The sequence below is a fragment of the Glossina fuscipes genome, unplaced genomic scaffold, assembly GCF_014805625.2.
Source record: "Glossina fuscipes isolate IAEA_lab_2018 unplaced genomic scaffold, Yale_Gfus_2 112, whole genome shotgun sequence".
Taxonomy (NCBI): domain Eukaryota; kingdom Metazoa; phylum Arthropoda; class Insecta; order Diptera; family Glossinidae; genus Glossina; species Glossina fuscipes.
Window position 1 is genome coordinate 846,062 of NW_023998455.1, and position 17,406 is coordinate 863,467.

Here is a 17,406-nt window from a genome sequence, read left to right on the forward strand (position 1 = left end):
ATTAAGGTCTCTACAGTGAATGTAGCTAATTATAACCAAAATTTCCCTTATAAAAAAAGTTCGCATAAAATGAAGGGGAAAAAAACAGAAATATTTTTTATGGTAAAATTTCAAAGTTTATTCATTGAAAAAAAAAAAAAATATCTGACTAAGTATATGATGGGAAAATATTTAAAGCTATTATGAAAAAAAAATAATCCGAATAATCTCTGTAGAAAATCCCTTCGCTTAATTTAGAATTACTAAATGATTCATTTTTATTAATATTGTAAATAACATGCTATAATACTATCCATCTATCTGGTGTGAGAGTAATTCGCTTTTAACTATTAACGTAAATTACAAAATATTTTTTATTTACATTTTTATTATTACTGTTCGTTGAGCGCAGGTGGTTTGTGCTTTCAAAGAAAACAAATGTGAAGGTTTTTTGTTTTTCTTTTCTTTTTTTTTCTTGCTTTAATAGTTAGTAGAAAAAAATATTTCAAGATTAAAAACGTTGAGGATAAGTGATTATTTAAGAGGTTTTTTTTTTTTTGTTGTTTTTGTTTCCCTATCGTTAGCAAACCATAACTTTTTTCTTATCTTTCCTAAGAACTTATATATGTATATATATATGTGCGTGTGTGTGCGTGCATTAATGCCGGAAGTAAAAAATTGTTTCATTGGGAAAAAAAAAAATACATAAATAAGAAAAAAGAAACAGATCTCATAAGATAAAATTCTTTAAAACTTCTAAAGACAAAAATATATGACATTAACACGTTACCTAGCTACGAAGGTTCGAAGTGGATTTCATTGCATATGTATCTTTCGCGGTATGCGTCAACACACCTGACAACTAGGAAAATTATACTTGTTCGTGACCGAATCTATCTTTTATAATCATCACCGTTAGTCTAAAAATGATTTTAAAAAAAAAAAGAGGAAAAAAACTATATTTTTATCTTCCATAGCAATGGTTGGGCGTGGCCGATTTTTTACTTCAGAATAAAAATTTATATAGCATATATATATTCTAACGAGCTGTTCACAGTTTTTCCCACAGAGGCGTTTGGGCGCTCTAGACGTACCCTCTGAATAGTTTAAGTCATTTTTAAACTCTTTTTGCAAATTTTGTTGGCGACCCAATTCCTATCCCATATTCGCGGCTATAAATTTCTTTATTCGCGAATTTTTTATGACTGGTTCCGGAATTGTTTTGTTTTTCCTGATATGAATGTTATGGAATGCAGTAAGAAATTTGACATAGCAAAATGCATCGTAAACATAAAAGAATCATTGGAAGAACTGAAGCTGCACACATTGAAGTCATGTTGGAAAAAACTGTGGCCTGCTCTGACTGCGGGAAATGACAAAGAATCTGTGCAAGTTCAAACTTTGACTGCAAGCGTAGCGGAAATCGCGAATGGAATAGCACGAGATGGGTTCGAACAGATAGAATCATGTGACTTTCAGGAATTGCTTGAAGCGTAAGATGAAGATTTGACTGAAACCGACTTAGAGGAAATGTTAAAGTCACGTCCGATTGAAGAAGAGGCTTACACAAGCACTGAAGACGTGACACTTGATCTAAAAAGTCTTAGTGAAGGTTTAAGAATGACAAATGAGCTACGCGATTTCTTTATGAACATTGATCCGTCTATGGAACAAAGTCTTATTTTTAAGAGGCAAATTGGTAATGCGACTGCTGCATATCAGTCTGAATTGAAGGAGCTTTTAAAAACTGCCAAGCAAGAGAAACTTACAAAATTCTTCAAACCATTACATAAGCCTTAAGATTAATTAATCAAAATGTTCAAAATTAAATTGATTTTTTTTATTTTGTCACCTAGGATCATATCCCCTTATAATCCCATATAAATTACCATTCCGTATTCACGGCTTTTGTAATCGCGGCATATTTATAGAACATATACTCCGCTTAGAGCTTCTACTGTACTAAATAATATTTAAGTGCGTTTAACTTTTCTATTTTACATACATCCGCCCCGCTGCTGTATTAAATAGATGTCATCTTGACGATGATGAAATATCTATGGGTGTGTGTGTGTGTGCGTGTGTATTCTCAAAAAAATATTATTTTAGAGAAATTATACCGATTGAACTGACAAAGTAAAGAAAAAATATTTGTTTTTTTTTTTTTTTCTCACAAAAAATAATTTACTTTATAAGCTTTTGTTTGTTTTAAAAGTTCTTAATACACATTTTTGCTTTTAGCTTTGAAAGACAATTTTGTGTCAAGGTCGTTAAAAGTAGTAGCAAACAAAAAAAAAAAAAAGAAGAAAAATTCGAGAGAGAGAAACACAAATACTACGCAACATTCTACATTAGAAATAGGCTAAGCGCAGGGAGCTTAAGTAGAAATAATAATAATAATAATAATAATAAGAGGAAAAACAAAAAAAAAAAAAGAAAAGAGAACCGTACACATATATGGATCATGAAAAGCCATAAACTCATATACAAATGTGTATGTTGCATCACTATGGATTTGCAAGCAAAAATAAACATGTATAAAAATACGCACATGAAACAATGCAAATAATAATTAGCACAACAATGTATGCAAACTACAGTTAGTTAGTTGGCAGTTGGTTGCGTTTTTAAATATGATAGAGAGCTCAAAACTTTGTCAGCAAACGAAAACTTCACCGAACTGACAACATTTTTCATTTCGTTTAGTCTCGTCTCTTAGGTTTATTATTTGTAAGTGGGGAGGGAAGTGTCTCTTTATAACCTTAGGGAATCTAAAGAAGCTATTTTCAAGTAATTTCTGGCCGATGATATATATATATATATATTTATGGTTTAGAATTGCTCTAAAGCTTGACAAGAGGTAAATGAAAAACGGAGCAAGCCCTCATGTAGTGCATCCAGAAATCGGGTTGATGGTGATTCAGGTAATAAAAAAAGTGTTTACATCTCAGGAAGGAGATACCGTAGCCGGGAACTTGTTTTTCGGGATCGAAGGCCCTCAAGCTGACACAAATCGCTACATAGTAGCACGTAGCCTTTTCCCACGCGGCATGTCTCGGGGTAAATGCATTAAGTTGCCATTAATGTGTTTTCCTAACGATACTTTCGATGGGTCGGATCAATTTGTAACATAATAAGCGTAGTTCATTCCTTTAAATGGCACACATTATCGTCATAGATGTTCGGTTTCATGTCCAATGTCATTGTTTTGCTTAGCTTGCAGGCAATCGCTATTTGTGCCGTCAATATTCTAAAGCAACCATCAACAGCATCACTGCGCTTCGTATTAAGCAGGGCAAGTATCTACCGAATACGATTTATTCAAAAATCTCTCAAAATCTGCATTTCGTATGGTAACAGTTTGGCAATTGCTGGTAGACGAAGTAAGATATGAGGACTAAGAGAACTAGAATTGAACTCTACGGCGATGGCATTGTGACCGGTCACAAGTTATAAATGCAAAAATATGTGTTTTCTGCTTATAGTTATATTTTTTTTTTTTTTTACTTTGTATCATTTCCGTGGGACTAATTACAATAAAACAGTCCAATATCAATTTTGTTATAAAACAAGGTTGTTAAGTCACGCGATGTATAAGAACAACAAAACGCTTTGCAATTTGGTTGTATGAAGTCACTTATAGCACGGTCGATTAGCTCTATAAAGCAATATTGCCAGCAAATTTTCATATTTCGCCTAATAAGATCGGTAAGAAGAAAAACGTGGGCAACTGTTTAGCTCTTTCAGAGAAAGCAAGCTTCGAAAGACATACAGTTATCTCATCCGCTGTATTGTTTCAATAGAAATTGAACAAATAGATAAATTTATCGTTCAGTTTAAATCAAATCTATTTCACGACATTTACTCTAACTGATACCTAAACTTTGCTGGAAAAGTTCCTTTACTAACCCACTAACAGGCAGATATATAAAAGAAAACAGTTGTTAAAGAGAATGCTATGCTTGTGCTTGTTAAAGTTAAACTCAAAGTTAGATGACGATATATGTATATAAATTTCAGTTAACGCCAAATCTATTCCGCGGTACTCAGTTATCTATCAATCTATTTTCAGTCATTCATTCACACTTCAACTGATGCCTAAATCATACCCATATAAAAGAAAGCAGCTGTTAAAAACACTCATACGCTTGGAGACGTTTAACTCAATGTTAAATTTATGTATATAAAATTTCAGTTGAGACGAAATCAATTCCCTGATACTCAGTTATACTTCAATTAAGTATTAAATCTGTTTTGAAGTGATTCAGTCATACCTGAGAACTATATTTTACTGTCAAATTTCCCTTCTACTACTACTACTACTACTACTACTACTAACTGGGCATACAGAAAAACAGTTTGTTAAAAACAATCATGTCCTCGATAATATGAAACATTCTGACAATATTGTGAAAAAACGTTCACATAACAAGCAAAATGCCAGTCATAAAATGTAAAATTTCAAAAAAAAAAAAAAAAAAACAAGTAAGAACGTTGTATTCGGCGGGGGCCAAATTTTGCACACCCACTACTACGCTTTTCGTATTCTATTCTCCAAGTTCTTTCATTTGATACCCATATCGTTGGTATTATCGAGAAAAGATTAATCAATAATGTCCACCTTTTTCTTTTCGCAAATGAATTCACAGTTGGAAGTTATGTGGGTTCAAACTTATAGGTATGCAAATGCATACAACTGTATTTAAAATATACTTGTTACAAAGTTTAACAAGCAAAATATGCACCATGGTTATGTGTGGCGTTCTGCCATTTGTTGGGTAGCTAATGGATGCCGTTGCCATAGACCCATTTACGCATATATAAAACTTCTTTGAACTACTGACCTAGTAAATGTGATTGCATTGATCTGAATAAGGTCTACATAATATGCGGGGCGCGACAAAATTTTCCCGCCTTATGACTAAGGTATTTCCTTGGTTTCATGCGCTGGAAACCGTAAGAAGGACGTATGCGAATTTCATCGCTTTCAAGACAAAAATTTTTGGCACGAAACTTTCTAATCGCTTCGTAGCTTACGGTGCTTTCATTACAAGTTAACTTAATCCTTTTCATAGCTTTAGCTGCTGAGGTTAACTCAGTTAAAAATACAGAAAATGTCAGTGTTCTGATTGACATCCGTCGCTTTGAGCTTTCATATACGCTGAACGATAAATTGTAAACAACAACAGCAGCTTACTCTGTTTAAACAATATCAATATGAAAGTTATCTAAATATGAAATATCGGGAACAATTCCAAACGGAGTAAATTTATTTGTATATCTAATGCGATCCGTGAAGTTCTCTCGCTGTTTTATGTTGCCATCCGTACACTTTTCAATTCACGTCGTATCGGCCGGCCATATACATAACAAATATTTGCACATGTACGCAATATTTTATGTAATTGTCGCTGCCGTTTCACAAGTTACGCATACACACACGTCTCTTTATATATATATATATGTATGGTTCTTTTTATATTTTTGTGCCATATATTCAATTGCAGTAAAAATGAAATAAAAATTCAGTTATCATGCATATCACTTTACACTTTATTCAAGATTTTCTCTTTTTTTTAATTTTATTTTACTTTTTTGTTTTAAATTTTTATTTCATTTGCTTAATAGTGACGTTATTGCTTTAGTCTATAGATTTTAGCGCGGAATTTCAATCTTCCTTTGTCACCGTATTGCTTTTGCTTATTATTATGACACACGTTTTCTAATTAACTTTTATACATATATTTTCGCTTTGCATTGTTTTTATTGTTCTCTCTGTCACTCTTGTCTATTTTTGTCTTTTTCTCATACTATTTGAATATTATTTAACATTTTATTTATTTTTTGTTATTGGTGCTATTGTGCAATTTATTCATGGTCACGCAAATCGCACAATAATATTCCATAGCAAAATGCACAAATATATACAACACACACATAGACATTTGAATAAATTTGTTAAATTATTTGTATTGGTTGCACACAGCTATTCGCACTTTTTTTTATTTTTTTTTTTTTACATATTTTTACATGATGATGGCCACAATAAAACTTAGCGACAAGGTCAAGTATACAAAGTACTTAAAAAGTATTTGCTTTAAACTTTTCGTTTTCTAATTAAATTTATTGCATTTTCTGTATGGACAAAATATGCGATGTCAAAAAAAAAAAAAAAAAAAACAGAATTACTTTATAAAGATTTAAGGAATCTTGTAGTTGAATGAATAATTCTCATAAAAGCGAATTAATATCAATATCAGTATCTAACAACCCTGTGTTTACAGCTAAAAAGGAAAAAATTAAGAAAACGGAGGTTACACTCGTTTCGAAGCGAATATTTTCGCACTCACTATTAATAATAGCTAATGTTAAAGCGAGAAAATAGTGATTATTACATCATACGTCATGTATTTCAATGTAAATATATGTCTGATCGCAAAAATGAAATAAATATCGTATAGTGCTAGACAAGTAGCAAATCATTATCAATCGCTAATATGGAAACCTACGCAAAATTCACTATATTTGAAAGCTATCCACTGCAAGTTCTTCTTTACATATAGGTCTAAACAAGAGTACAAAAATGCAAATGTTTTGTTTCCTTACTATTTAAACCCTTCACTTATTAGTCTAGACAAGAATACGAACATGCGGATGTTTTGTCTCATCGCAGTTTGTACACACATTTCTTTGCTACTTTTTAGCGATTTAGGAATACCATGGTGTTAAAAATCTTCCTCTTTTGACCTGAATCACTCATCGAAACTTTTTTTCTGCATCTTCGTACGCGCCTAAGTGCTGCTTAACAAGTCTGTGCTCCTGTTGCTTATAAAGTCGATGCAAGAAATGGAGAGGAAATTATAAGGACTCGGATCTGAGAAGCGAACCGCAGGGGACAACTTTTCGCAATTCCGTGCTATCGGGAACCGGTTTTGGGTCCCAGATTGAAACTTCGGCCATGGTCCAAACCTTTCCCTCTGAACACAGGGAGGCCTATCAAGCACCTCTTATTATTTAATGCCCCCGCTTTTGGGGATAACCACACCCACCATGAGTACTTCCAGGAGCGCGGCAGCCAAGCGATCAGGCCTCACACATTTTTTAATCTGCTGCGCTCAAAAAGTAATTGGACATACCATCTTACAACGAAATTTCCACATGGTATATCAATATACAAGCGTCCCTCCCCGAAAGATCTTGGCAAGCACCGATCTGTAGTTCAACCAATGCTGTCACCCGCTGAAGCAGGATACTCGTGACTTTGTGATCGAGCAACCTGAACCCCGTTGATTCTATAGTTCATAGCAAGCTGTAGAATTATTGGCATGCAAGGAAAATGATTTTGTGTAGCTTTTTTTGATATCTTGATATCATTTTTTTGGAATAGAAGTACTACGACTGGTTATTTCTGCCTGCCGTCCAGCCTGTAAGAAAAAACATAAATTCAGACATGCATGCCGTCTAAACGAAGTTGATGTCCGACTGTGCGTTTTTCAAATCTTTTCATACTTTTTAATCAGAGACTTTTATTTGTAGATTTTCCTTCGCTATGTAATATCACATACATTGTATGAGTTCTCTAAAAGTCTTTATTTTTGTATTTATAATGATACAGAATTAGTCCAACATGTAATCTTTTTTAATAATATAAATAATTTATGTAATTTACTCTTTCTGTAATAAAACCCACCTTCAACATCAAAATTGTAGACTTGGCAAGTTCTTTAGAAGTTAACTCTCTTCGTGCTATTTGTCAAATAATTCTTGTCTGATTATTGAAATAATTCTTAGGGTATAGGGTAGATATTTTCTTTGCAACTTAGTCAGTCAGTGAGTCAGTTAGTCATTGTAATGTGCAAGTTTCAAGTGCAAGTTACATAACTATCGGAGCGTTGTTCATAAGTTTGAGACGAGCTTGGAACATATTGAGACGCATCGTGAGACGGCCGAATGCTGCGAAACCAGTCAGCTAAATGTCTTCACGTCTTCAAATACGCTGCAGCGTTTTGAACCGTTTTGGAAACATTTGCAAGTATTGCAACTGCCTTGCATCATAACAATGGATTGGTATTAGGTTTTAACTCCTTTCAAAAATTGTACGTCAAACTTTGTCTGTCGTCATTACGGCTTCAACGGCACCACTTAACTAACCAGAGGTTTCGCGAAAGCTCTGATAACTCTTAATGTTTCTTATGTCCTTTCTTTAGAGCATTATTGCGTTGAAGGCGGTTCTACAGACTATTTATTATTGCACCAATATAGCCCGGTCTTATATGGATCCGCCGGGACACATCATTTCAACAAAAACCATTGGTGTATTGAATATTTGTTTATTTCTTATTTAACTCCAAGTAATTGCCGCAGAGCCTAATAAAGATAAGAAGTGTGATTAGCTCGTTTCGCGGTTCAATTTCCAATGCGATAGACCATAAGTTTAAATACGGTTGACCAGGTGTACACATAAGTCTTTCTTTTACAAGATTTTGAAATAAAACGGTTCACCAACGAGAGCAAATACACTTTTTTTACACGAGTTTTTATAAATTATAATTCTGACAGTTTCTTACAGAAACTCATGTATACAATGACAAATATAATTGAGCGGATGTTGTGATAATGTGAGCAGTCAGTCGGTTTATGCCCACATGTGTGTTAGGCAGATTTTTCACCTTATACGATTTTCAAGTTCCTAAATTTGCGGTAAGTTGCATATATTTTTTTACACGGTTTTTTTGCACTGTTTTCTGGCAAAAAGTTCGGAGCTTTTTCATCTTACTCGTTTTTGTCAAGTTGTGGAACATATCCACAAATTCATATTCACTTCATATATTTTTTACCCTACTTTTTTGGCCAGATTTCTAAGGCAAGCATCTATCGTGTAAAAAATAGAGGTGTTGGAGTTAGGCAGCAGCTGTCTGTTATCGCTCTTTCTGTATTTGTTTCTCCCTAACCATGTTTGTATACGATTTGTACACCAAATTCTACTACGTTTCAAAAAATAGCGACGAGAATTATTTTGTCATGAATGATGTGTAAAATTAGCGAAAGATATAAAAGACGTAAAAAATTTTATATAAGTAAATTGAATTTATTTGATAAATTCGGGAACAATAGGATAATCAATTAAGGCGATGGCATGGAACAAATTATAGTTATCACTTAATTCTTCTTAGAACGTATTAGTTCAATTTGAGTTTCAGTTCGATGCAGTCATCATAACGGGATTTAAAATAAATAATAAAATATTCTTCTTGGCAGATGATTATCCTAAGAAGTAAGACAATTTTGAAAAGTGAAAAATCCATGTACGAGTTTTTCTTACTAATCGGTTTGCTATCTAAACGTTACAATTATGTTTTGTTCGGAAATTTATTTTATTGCTTTACAAATAATACTGCTATATACTGTCGCGTTGAAAGCAGTAAATAAGCGAAGTGTAGATTTATCCGCCTCGCATGCATTAATATCTGATGTACGACTTTCAACGGAAGTTGTACCCACAGGATATGAAATACATCTTCATCCGATAATGGAAAAGGATTCATTTACCGGCACGATTAAGATAAATATAAGTTGGACTCAAGCGATTAAAAAAATTTCGCTTCATGCCCACTATGATCTCAATCTGAACGAGAGAACGTTAACTCTCTTGAAACTTAACAAGGATTCCGTAGAAGAAGCAATACCAATACTTCGGGGTGATAGAATGCTAAGAAAAACGATATATATTATTTATTTAAAAAGCACCGTCCAAGAGTGTTCTCAATGCATATTGAAAATCGATTTCGACGGCAACATTTGGCAAAGTACTGAAGGGCTTTTTAAAGGATCCTATACAGATGGCATAAATAACGAAGAGAAGAAGCATTATCTGGCCACTTCGATGAATCCGAACAATGCTCGCAGACTTTTTCCTTGCTTTGATGAGCCCGGTTTTAAAGTACCTTTTACCGTATCGATAGCTCGTCCCAAAACGTATACAACGCTTTTTAATACTCCTCTCGTGAGAACTGAAAGTCTTAATTCATCGTCTGAATCATCTTACGTAATAGATTATTTTGAAACGACACCACCTATGTCAACTTTCACATTCGGTTTTGTAATTTCGCAGCTAAATAAGTTTAAATCAGAACAAGAAAAGCTTACAGATATGGGATTACAATTGGAAATCAGTTTGTGGGCCCGTCACGAAGTACTTGCAGAAATAAAAGAAATTTATGCGAAACTAAACGAAATTTATCCCCTTCTAATTGATTACTTTAATATGTCGTTGCCGTTAAAAAAAATTGATGTACTAGCTATACCGGAACTTGGCTCTCTTCGTCCAGCCGATTGTTGGGGACTTTTGATGTTCAAAGAGAGAGATTTATTGAATAAACCAAGTTATTATTTTTTAACGCACGAATTAGCTTATCAATGGCTGGGATCATGGATCACCCCGGATTGGTGGAATGTCTCCCATATTAATAGCGCTTTGGTTGGCTTCCTTAGTACAACTGTTACTCTAAAACTTGATAACGATCAAGAATATAAAGCTAAATATCCTATGACTTTATTATATTCGTTATATTATGAATTCAGTAAAAGATATCCGCACTCTAGGATAACTGGCTTAAAACAGCAGATGGCATCACAGAAGACTGAAATGATTCTACGAATGTTGAATTATACTCTGAGTGAAAGTACATTTCAAGCAGCCATTCGAAAATTTGTCGCTACTTATCAATATAAAGCCTATGTTAGTAATGATCTTTGGGACACCATAACAAATCAGGCTATACTGGACGGAATGTTAACTTCTGAATATAGTGTCGCTGAAATCGCCACATCCTGGATAGCAAAAGATCGTTTACCAATGATAACTGTTGATACCATATGGGATAAGAATAATGTTAAGATTTCACAAAAATTATACTTAAGGGAAAGGCCACACGATGTCCCGGAACAACATTTAATGCTTTGGTGGATACCGATAGTGATGATTAGTCAGGATAATTTAAATTTTAGTTTAACTAAACCGAAAATTTGGATGAAGGAAGTGCGTGAAATTCTTGTACCCAATAGCTGGACGGAAAATAAGTTTATCATAGTAAATCCACAAGAAATTGGACCATTTCCCGTTAATTATGATCGCAAAAACTGGAATCTATTATTGTCGTTTTTGCTAACCGATGAGGGTCGTTCTCGTATACCTACATATACGCGGGCAAAACTTTTACATGACGCTTGGAATTTGGCTTATGCTGGCGATTTAAATTTTGCTACAGCTCTTAATATCACTCTCTTTATGAAATATGAAAGAAATCCCATCGTTTGGAGACCATTTTTTATTATGATTGATCATATCGGTAGACATATAGAAATGTCCGATGTGCATAAAAAGTTCGATATGTATGTCCAGGCGATACTTACTCCACTCTATGAAGAACTTCGTAACTTTGACAGCAATACCTGGCAGAGCGAATTGAAATCACTCGCTCATCGATCTTTAAGTCACGCTGGTTACAAGCCTTTTGTGGAAGAAGCTCGTCAAAATTACAAATTATGGATAGAGAGTGCAAATCCCGATATGGATATTATATTACCGAATAATTATATTTGCATTGTTTTCAAATGGGGAACCATCGAGGAATGGGAATTCGGTTTAGAGCGTGTAATTACGTTCCCTAAGAATCGTACTCGAAGCGAACGCACCTATTTATTGAAGACTTTGGCAGGTTGCCCAGTGCAACCGTATAAAATTATTCGTTTACTAAACGTCACCATTTTAGAGGGAAATGGAAATTTCACTGATAACGATATCTTACTTATTTTTAATATGCTATCTGGAGGAAGTGTTGGTTATGAAACATTGTACAATTTTTTATATGATAATTGGTCAGACGTTAGACGAAAATTCGAGAATAAAACAAATTTATGGGATAGTTTGATTACTGAGGCAACGGGATCATTTAAAACCAGCAAAGGTTACGAACAAGTTAAAACGCTTTATAATCAGCATAAGGGGGAATTTGGTAGTGCTACACACATCATTGAGAGCTCATTGAAAAATATTAAGGAGGAGGTAAAGTGGAGCGATGAAAATCTACCTGTCATCGATGTTTGGTTGGATAACTTTTTATCGAATAATAATCGAACAACTTAAGAAAATTTTGTAGCTTAACTGACTAACTTTTAATATTATTAACTAACTTTCTATAATTTAAAGAGAGAATATAATTAAATGATATTTTGAACTTTTCTGAAGAGATCTAGTTAGGAGTTTTAAACTCTAGGTTAACTATCGTTAATGCATTTCGTGTTCACTTTGACACTTATGTATTTGTATATGGCAACACCTTTAAAGAACATATGGTTTTCAACATTCTACAGTAGATGAAGTACAGCAAGTGTTTAGTTACCACAATGTTCCTGCCATATGTTTATTTGCGTGCAAGTGCTCGTAAACTTCTTGTATATACAGAATTTATTTAAAAAAATAATTTTATTGAATAAATATGTCATCTGCAATAACAGCTGTTTGGCTTATTATAAGATAAGATAAGGGCAAGATAGGTGGGATAAGCTCTTGTCAAATTTTTGTTGACATTTTCGATGCTAAGAAAACAAAATGCAGAGTTTAAGTGTTAACCATGTTTCAATCTGCAACTGTTTCTAACGGTGCGTAAGGGGACCAAGTTTATCTTTTCCTAATTCATGAATTCAAAACTAAACGAAAAGTAAAAACCCAATAGTGGGCGAGGGCTCAATATCATATGATATATCATACGTCACTTCGCTAACACAATTATTCACATAATAGCTTTTGAAAATAATGCCTTACATGGAAGTTTGTGGTCAAAGTGGTCTGTTTTGAATTATTTTCAATATCATTTGTCGTAGGGCTAAGACATAATTTCTCAATAATTGCGACCTGTAGGTTAAACAAACCAATATAACGGTGCAATATGAACCGACGGTCAGACAAGCTTAGATCGATTTAGAAGGTGATTCCGAATCGGTATAATAAAAGCTGTCTCAAGACCATCTGAACGTTGCTTTATATCAATATACCTTTGTACCACCAGTCGTGTAGGCTACAACAAGACATGATGAATTTTTTAAAAATAAAAAAATTTTCTCCACACTTCACTTTATATGGGTCTATCCCTTTCTCGTTTTATGAGTACGTAAGTGCAGTTTTCTAATCAAACATAGATTTGCTTTATTGATACTACAATGCGTATAGATAAATAATAATAAAATCGATAATAGATAGAGAAAGCATTGTTCTTAAAAGAGAAACGTGAGAGATAGAGAGAGAGAGAGAGAGAGACTTATATTTTAAAATATATCTGTGTAATATGTCGGTTTGTGTAAACGCTAAGCTTTATGTTATTTTTTATCTATGATATTTGCTATACATACACATGAAAATGGAAATGCACTTTATTTTGGTTTTTAAGTCTTCCATAAAGAAAATGTCATCGTAAAAGAAAATGTAAATAAATTTAAAATAAATTTTTTTTTGCACATTTCTTTTTTCAACACATATCAACAAATGTGTGGAAAATGAGATGTTTACTCTAACCCTCTCCCTTTCTTTCTTCTGCGAATGTCTTTCATTTGCGAATGTAAAACATATGCTACTTGCTTGACCACATGTTGTTTTCGTTTGGATTTTTATATGTCATGATATAAATTGCAGTTATTGTTATTGTTGTTGTTATTGTTATTTCTTTTGCAGACAGGCACGCGCATGATAAAGTTTATGCAAATAATATTCCTTGTAAAGCAATATATTGACCGCAAAAAATTGTAAATAAGGAATATTTACAAAAAAAGACTTTTTTTTTTTAAGGGAAATATAAAAATAAACGGAACAATACGATTTGAAAAGTAATAAATAAAATAACAGATGCTTGTTTGTCAGTTGTGGATGGCAATGTTATAAATGCAAAAGATTTTTAGATTAGTTTCATAAAATTAAATATGAGAAAAATAAGAAGAAGAGAGTTGCGTCGTAAGGCAATTCCTGTCTATTTATGAAAAAATTGATACTTTGTTGTCTCATCGAGGGAATAAAACAGTTTTGGCTGTATGTTATGTAGATTGCGTTGATTATCATATATAATATCTCAAGTTATAACTCTCGTTTTGTGCATTCTTTTTTTCTACAGGTCTTCAAGATCTGCTCCCAATATTCGACCTCCTCCCCTTTATAAAACAATTTTAATTTCAAATCAACTACATATAATAAAAGAAATTCATTCCGTTGATATTTCTTTTGTCTATAACCGGTCACTAGAGGAATGCCCCCTATATGTGCCGGTACGGTGGTGATAGGAAGAGAGGAGTGCAGAGAGTTTGTCAGCGTTCGACTTGAAAATGAAGACGTCAGATACGTTGGAAGGTAAATTGCTCCAAAGGCGGGTAGTATCGTGTTAACTTAGTAACTCTTGCGACCTCTTTGGAAAATGCGCATTTAAATTGCGTTGCACAGAGTATGGGTATGAAATTAGGGTTTAATGAGATGATTTGAGAAAACATGACAGAAATATTATTATGGTAAATATAAGGAAATCCGACAAAGATGGATGGCGGATCATTGACGTAGATATTCATCATAACGTAAAATTTTGTACTTCTGCGAATGACTAGTCGCGATGTGTGTTGTGCTGCGTGTAGGTAACTCTAGGACGAGTGAATGGGAACGCGTGTGGCTCCGTTAAAGTACTATTTTATCTATGTAGACCACCAAACAACATTACGCCAATGCTGAAGGGATTTGTATAATTTTATTTAATTACTGTGGCTAAAGTTTGAGAAGAAATCGTCCCCACGAAACATAAGCGTTAAGTCTCAAATTTCGTATTCCAAGCTTTTAAAGTTTCATTTTAAGCATTGCAACGGCACACGGATAGAGAGGAGTAAAAAATCTTAAGTTAATCATCTCTGGTGTCTGCTAGTTAAGGATGAAATAAACGAGATGACAAAAGTGATATATGTTCGCTCATCCCCTACGGTCTTACACTTGCTTTATTAAATGAATATTTTAATGATTGTCAATAAAGAATTGCACGATCCTTGTAAGAGAAGGGGAATGAATGCACGATAAACTTCATAGCACACTTTACAACTGGACAATGTGCGTATCATAGCCGACACACCTGCGACAATATATTATTTATTAGCAGCAACAGGCTAACTTTGTTGTTGTTCTTTTTTCTTCTTTTTTTTTTTTTTTTTTTCTTTTAAAAATGAAGAGGGGGTTTTTTTTTTTTTTTTACTCTTTTTAAGTGGTGTGTACGTATGAACAGCCATTAACGGCAAGCTCACGAGCTAAACTGCATCTTGAATAGCTGTTGATTGGCCTGCAATTGCATGCAGACAAAGCAAAGGAAAAGTAACAACGAGTTTACACGTACTTAACATTAACTTATTAAACTAACTGACAGTTTTTCTCTTTTTTTTTCTTTCTTACCTAATTTAAAGTGGTTTTGCAAAAGTTAAAAAAAAAAAAAAAACGACTATAACTGTAGTACGTGCCTAAAACTCCAAAGTATAAGCCGTGTTTTTAAAGGTCGTCAACACATCATTGTTTACACAAATGCATGCCAGCCATGTCATGCCATGAATAATATAGACGAGCACCAGAAGAAGCAGCAGCAGCAGCAGCAGCAGCAGCGGCAGCGTCATCAGTTGTTTTCGTTTTTTTTATTTTATTTATTTTTATTTTTTTATTTTTTTTTTTTATTAAACAAGAAAGAAATCTTGCTTATGTTTGTTGTGTTCTTCCCCTTTCAACTTTTTTTTTCCTTTATTTTATTAAAAACAACAACAAATGTTTTGTGGTCAATAACATCTGTCGTTAACCTAAAATTCAATACAATAACAAATGAAGAAAACATCTTTTAAAATGCATTTAAGTGCTTCCTTTTTTGCCTTCTTTAAATTTTGTTTGTTTATTTAAGTTTTTTAGCTTCTTGCAAGGCGAAGAAGAAGAAGAGATGCAAAAACCACAAAACACAAAAATTAAAAAAAAATAAGAAAACTTGACAAACAGCATATGCTTAAAATACACTAATAATTATAAAAATATTTTTATATTGTTTGTAATTCTATCATTATTGGGTAAATTTTAATGATCGTAAAAATTCTTTTATGTCAGTTATCATAATCAGCTGTGTTTCACTTATTCATTTCATTCATTTGTTTACGTTTTTCTCTTGCCTTTTAAAAGAGTAAGCATTCATTCTCTTTCTTTCTTCAACGAAAAAAAAAAAAAAACAGAATGTTGTTTTTGCTGAACTGTATACTTAACTTAAGATAATTATTAAATTAATTATTTTATTCTATCCTGGCATATTCAATTTGTGTGAATGTGGATGTATATAACAAGTTGAAGGACTAAAGATAGATCTAGCCTTTCTATTATATCGATCAATTGAGATGCATTTGCTGAACCAGTTTAATCTTGTCTGTCCCTCCGTCTTGCTTTTAACTTTTAATCTTTAGCCTATAAATTGCAATTTTTGATATATATTTTGAGTAGTTTTGTTTCAAGAATTAATCGAATTGAAAATAGATTGGGCTCGACTATTTTAAGGACCACTACACATATGCAAACTTATTTTGAAAAAGTCGTTTTATGATAAAAATTGTAAGTTTCTCGACAAAAGTTCTTGAGTTCGTGAGTACTCTGAACAAGTGAAAACACTATGGCAAATCACGGCCCGCCGTTAAGTATCCATATACACCGCGGTACAGTTATCTATATAAAAAATTTTCAAATCAATGAATGAAAAGATGATCTGATCCGAACCATTTTTACTAGCGTTCGTCCTTGTGCAAAAACGAGTTAATTATGATCGAATCGAAAAGTGATTCTGCATCCGTATAATAAAAGGTGGTTTTATTTCAAGTCCTCCTATGTGTTGCATACCTTTCCTCTACAAACCTTCTTATGAAACCTTAGCCTTTACATGGCAGAAAGGTCCAACATTTTATATTTTTTGATAAAAATTAGCTCTTAATAGCAGTTTGGCATAAATTTCAACGGTACTTAAATGAGGACGAGGTAAAGCCTTTTTTAGACATACCCTTCTTCCCATACCCCCGTATTAAGGGTGAAAGGAGAACTTAATCGTTATATGACACGATAGTCCGAATTTTTAAGATTATTCTAACAAGAAAATTAAACCTGGATCGCGTTTAAATTTTTTTCGTATTTGGGCCCATATAAGAGCTCCCATCAAATGCGTATCTTAATATGAAAACATGGTATATAATATTTGACATTTTATCACGAAGACAAACAAATTGGTGGACAAAAAAATTGGATTTTCTTCCTTTGCAATTTTCAGTTTTCAACCGAAATGGTTGTAAGGCATGCATGGTTTACGTTTGAATGAAAAGATCTTCTTCAACCAGTTTTCTTGCAACTAG

The 17,406-nt window shown here is 33.2% G+C and overlaps 2 protein-coding genes across 2 annotated transcripts in view; one reads left to right on the plus strand and one right to left on the minus strand.

The window, feature by feature from the left end:
* The window catches only part of LOC119639136, a 9,374-nt gene extending 3,622 nt beyond the window's left edge, over nucleotides 1–5,752 (minus strand). Inside the window, exon 1 of the mRNA XM_038036363.1 lies at nucleotides 5,177–5,752. The gene's annotated coding sequence lies outside the window, so the exon portion shown is untranslated. The remainder of the gene's footprint in view (nucleotides 1–5,176) is intronic.
* Nucleotides 5,753–5,782: 30 nt separating this feature from the next.
* Nucleotides 5,783–13,267, plus strand: LOC119639135 (aminopeptidase N). The gene has a single exon (XM_038036362.1). It carries the CDS (start codon nucleotides 9,332–9,334, stop codon nucleotides 12,122–12,124), a length of 2,793 nt encoding a protein of 930 aa, XP_037892290.1. The 5' UTR covers nucleotides 5,783–9,331; the 3' UTR covers nucleotides 12,125–13,267.
* Nucleotides 13,268–17,406: the final 4,139 nt, after the last annotated feature.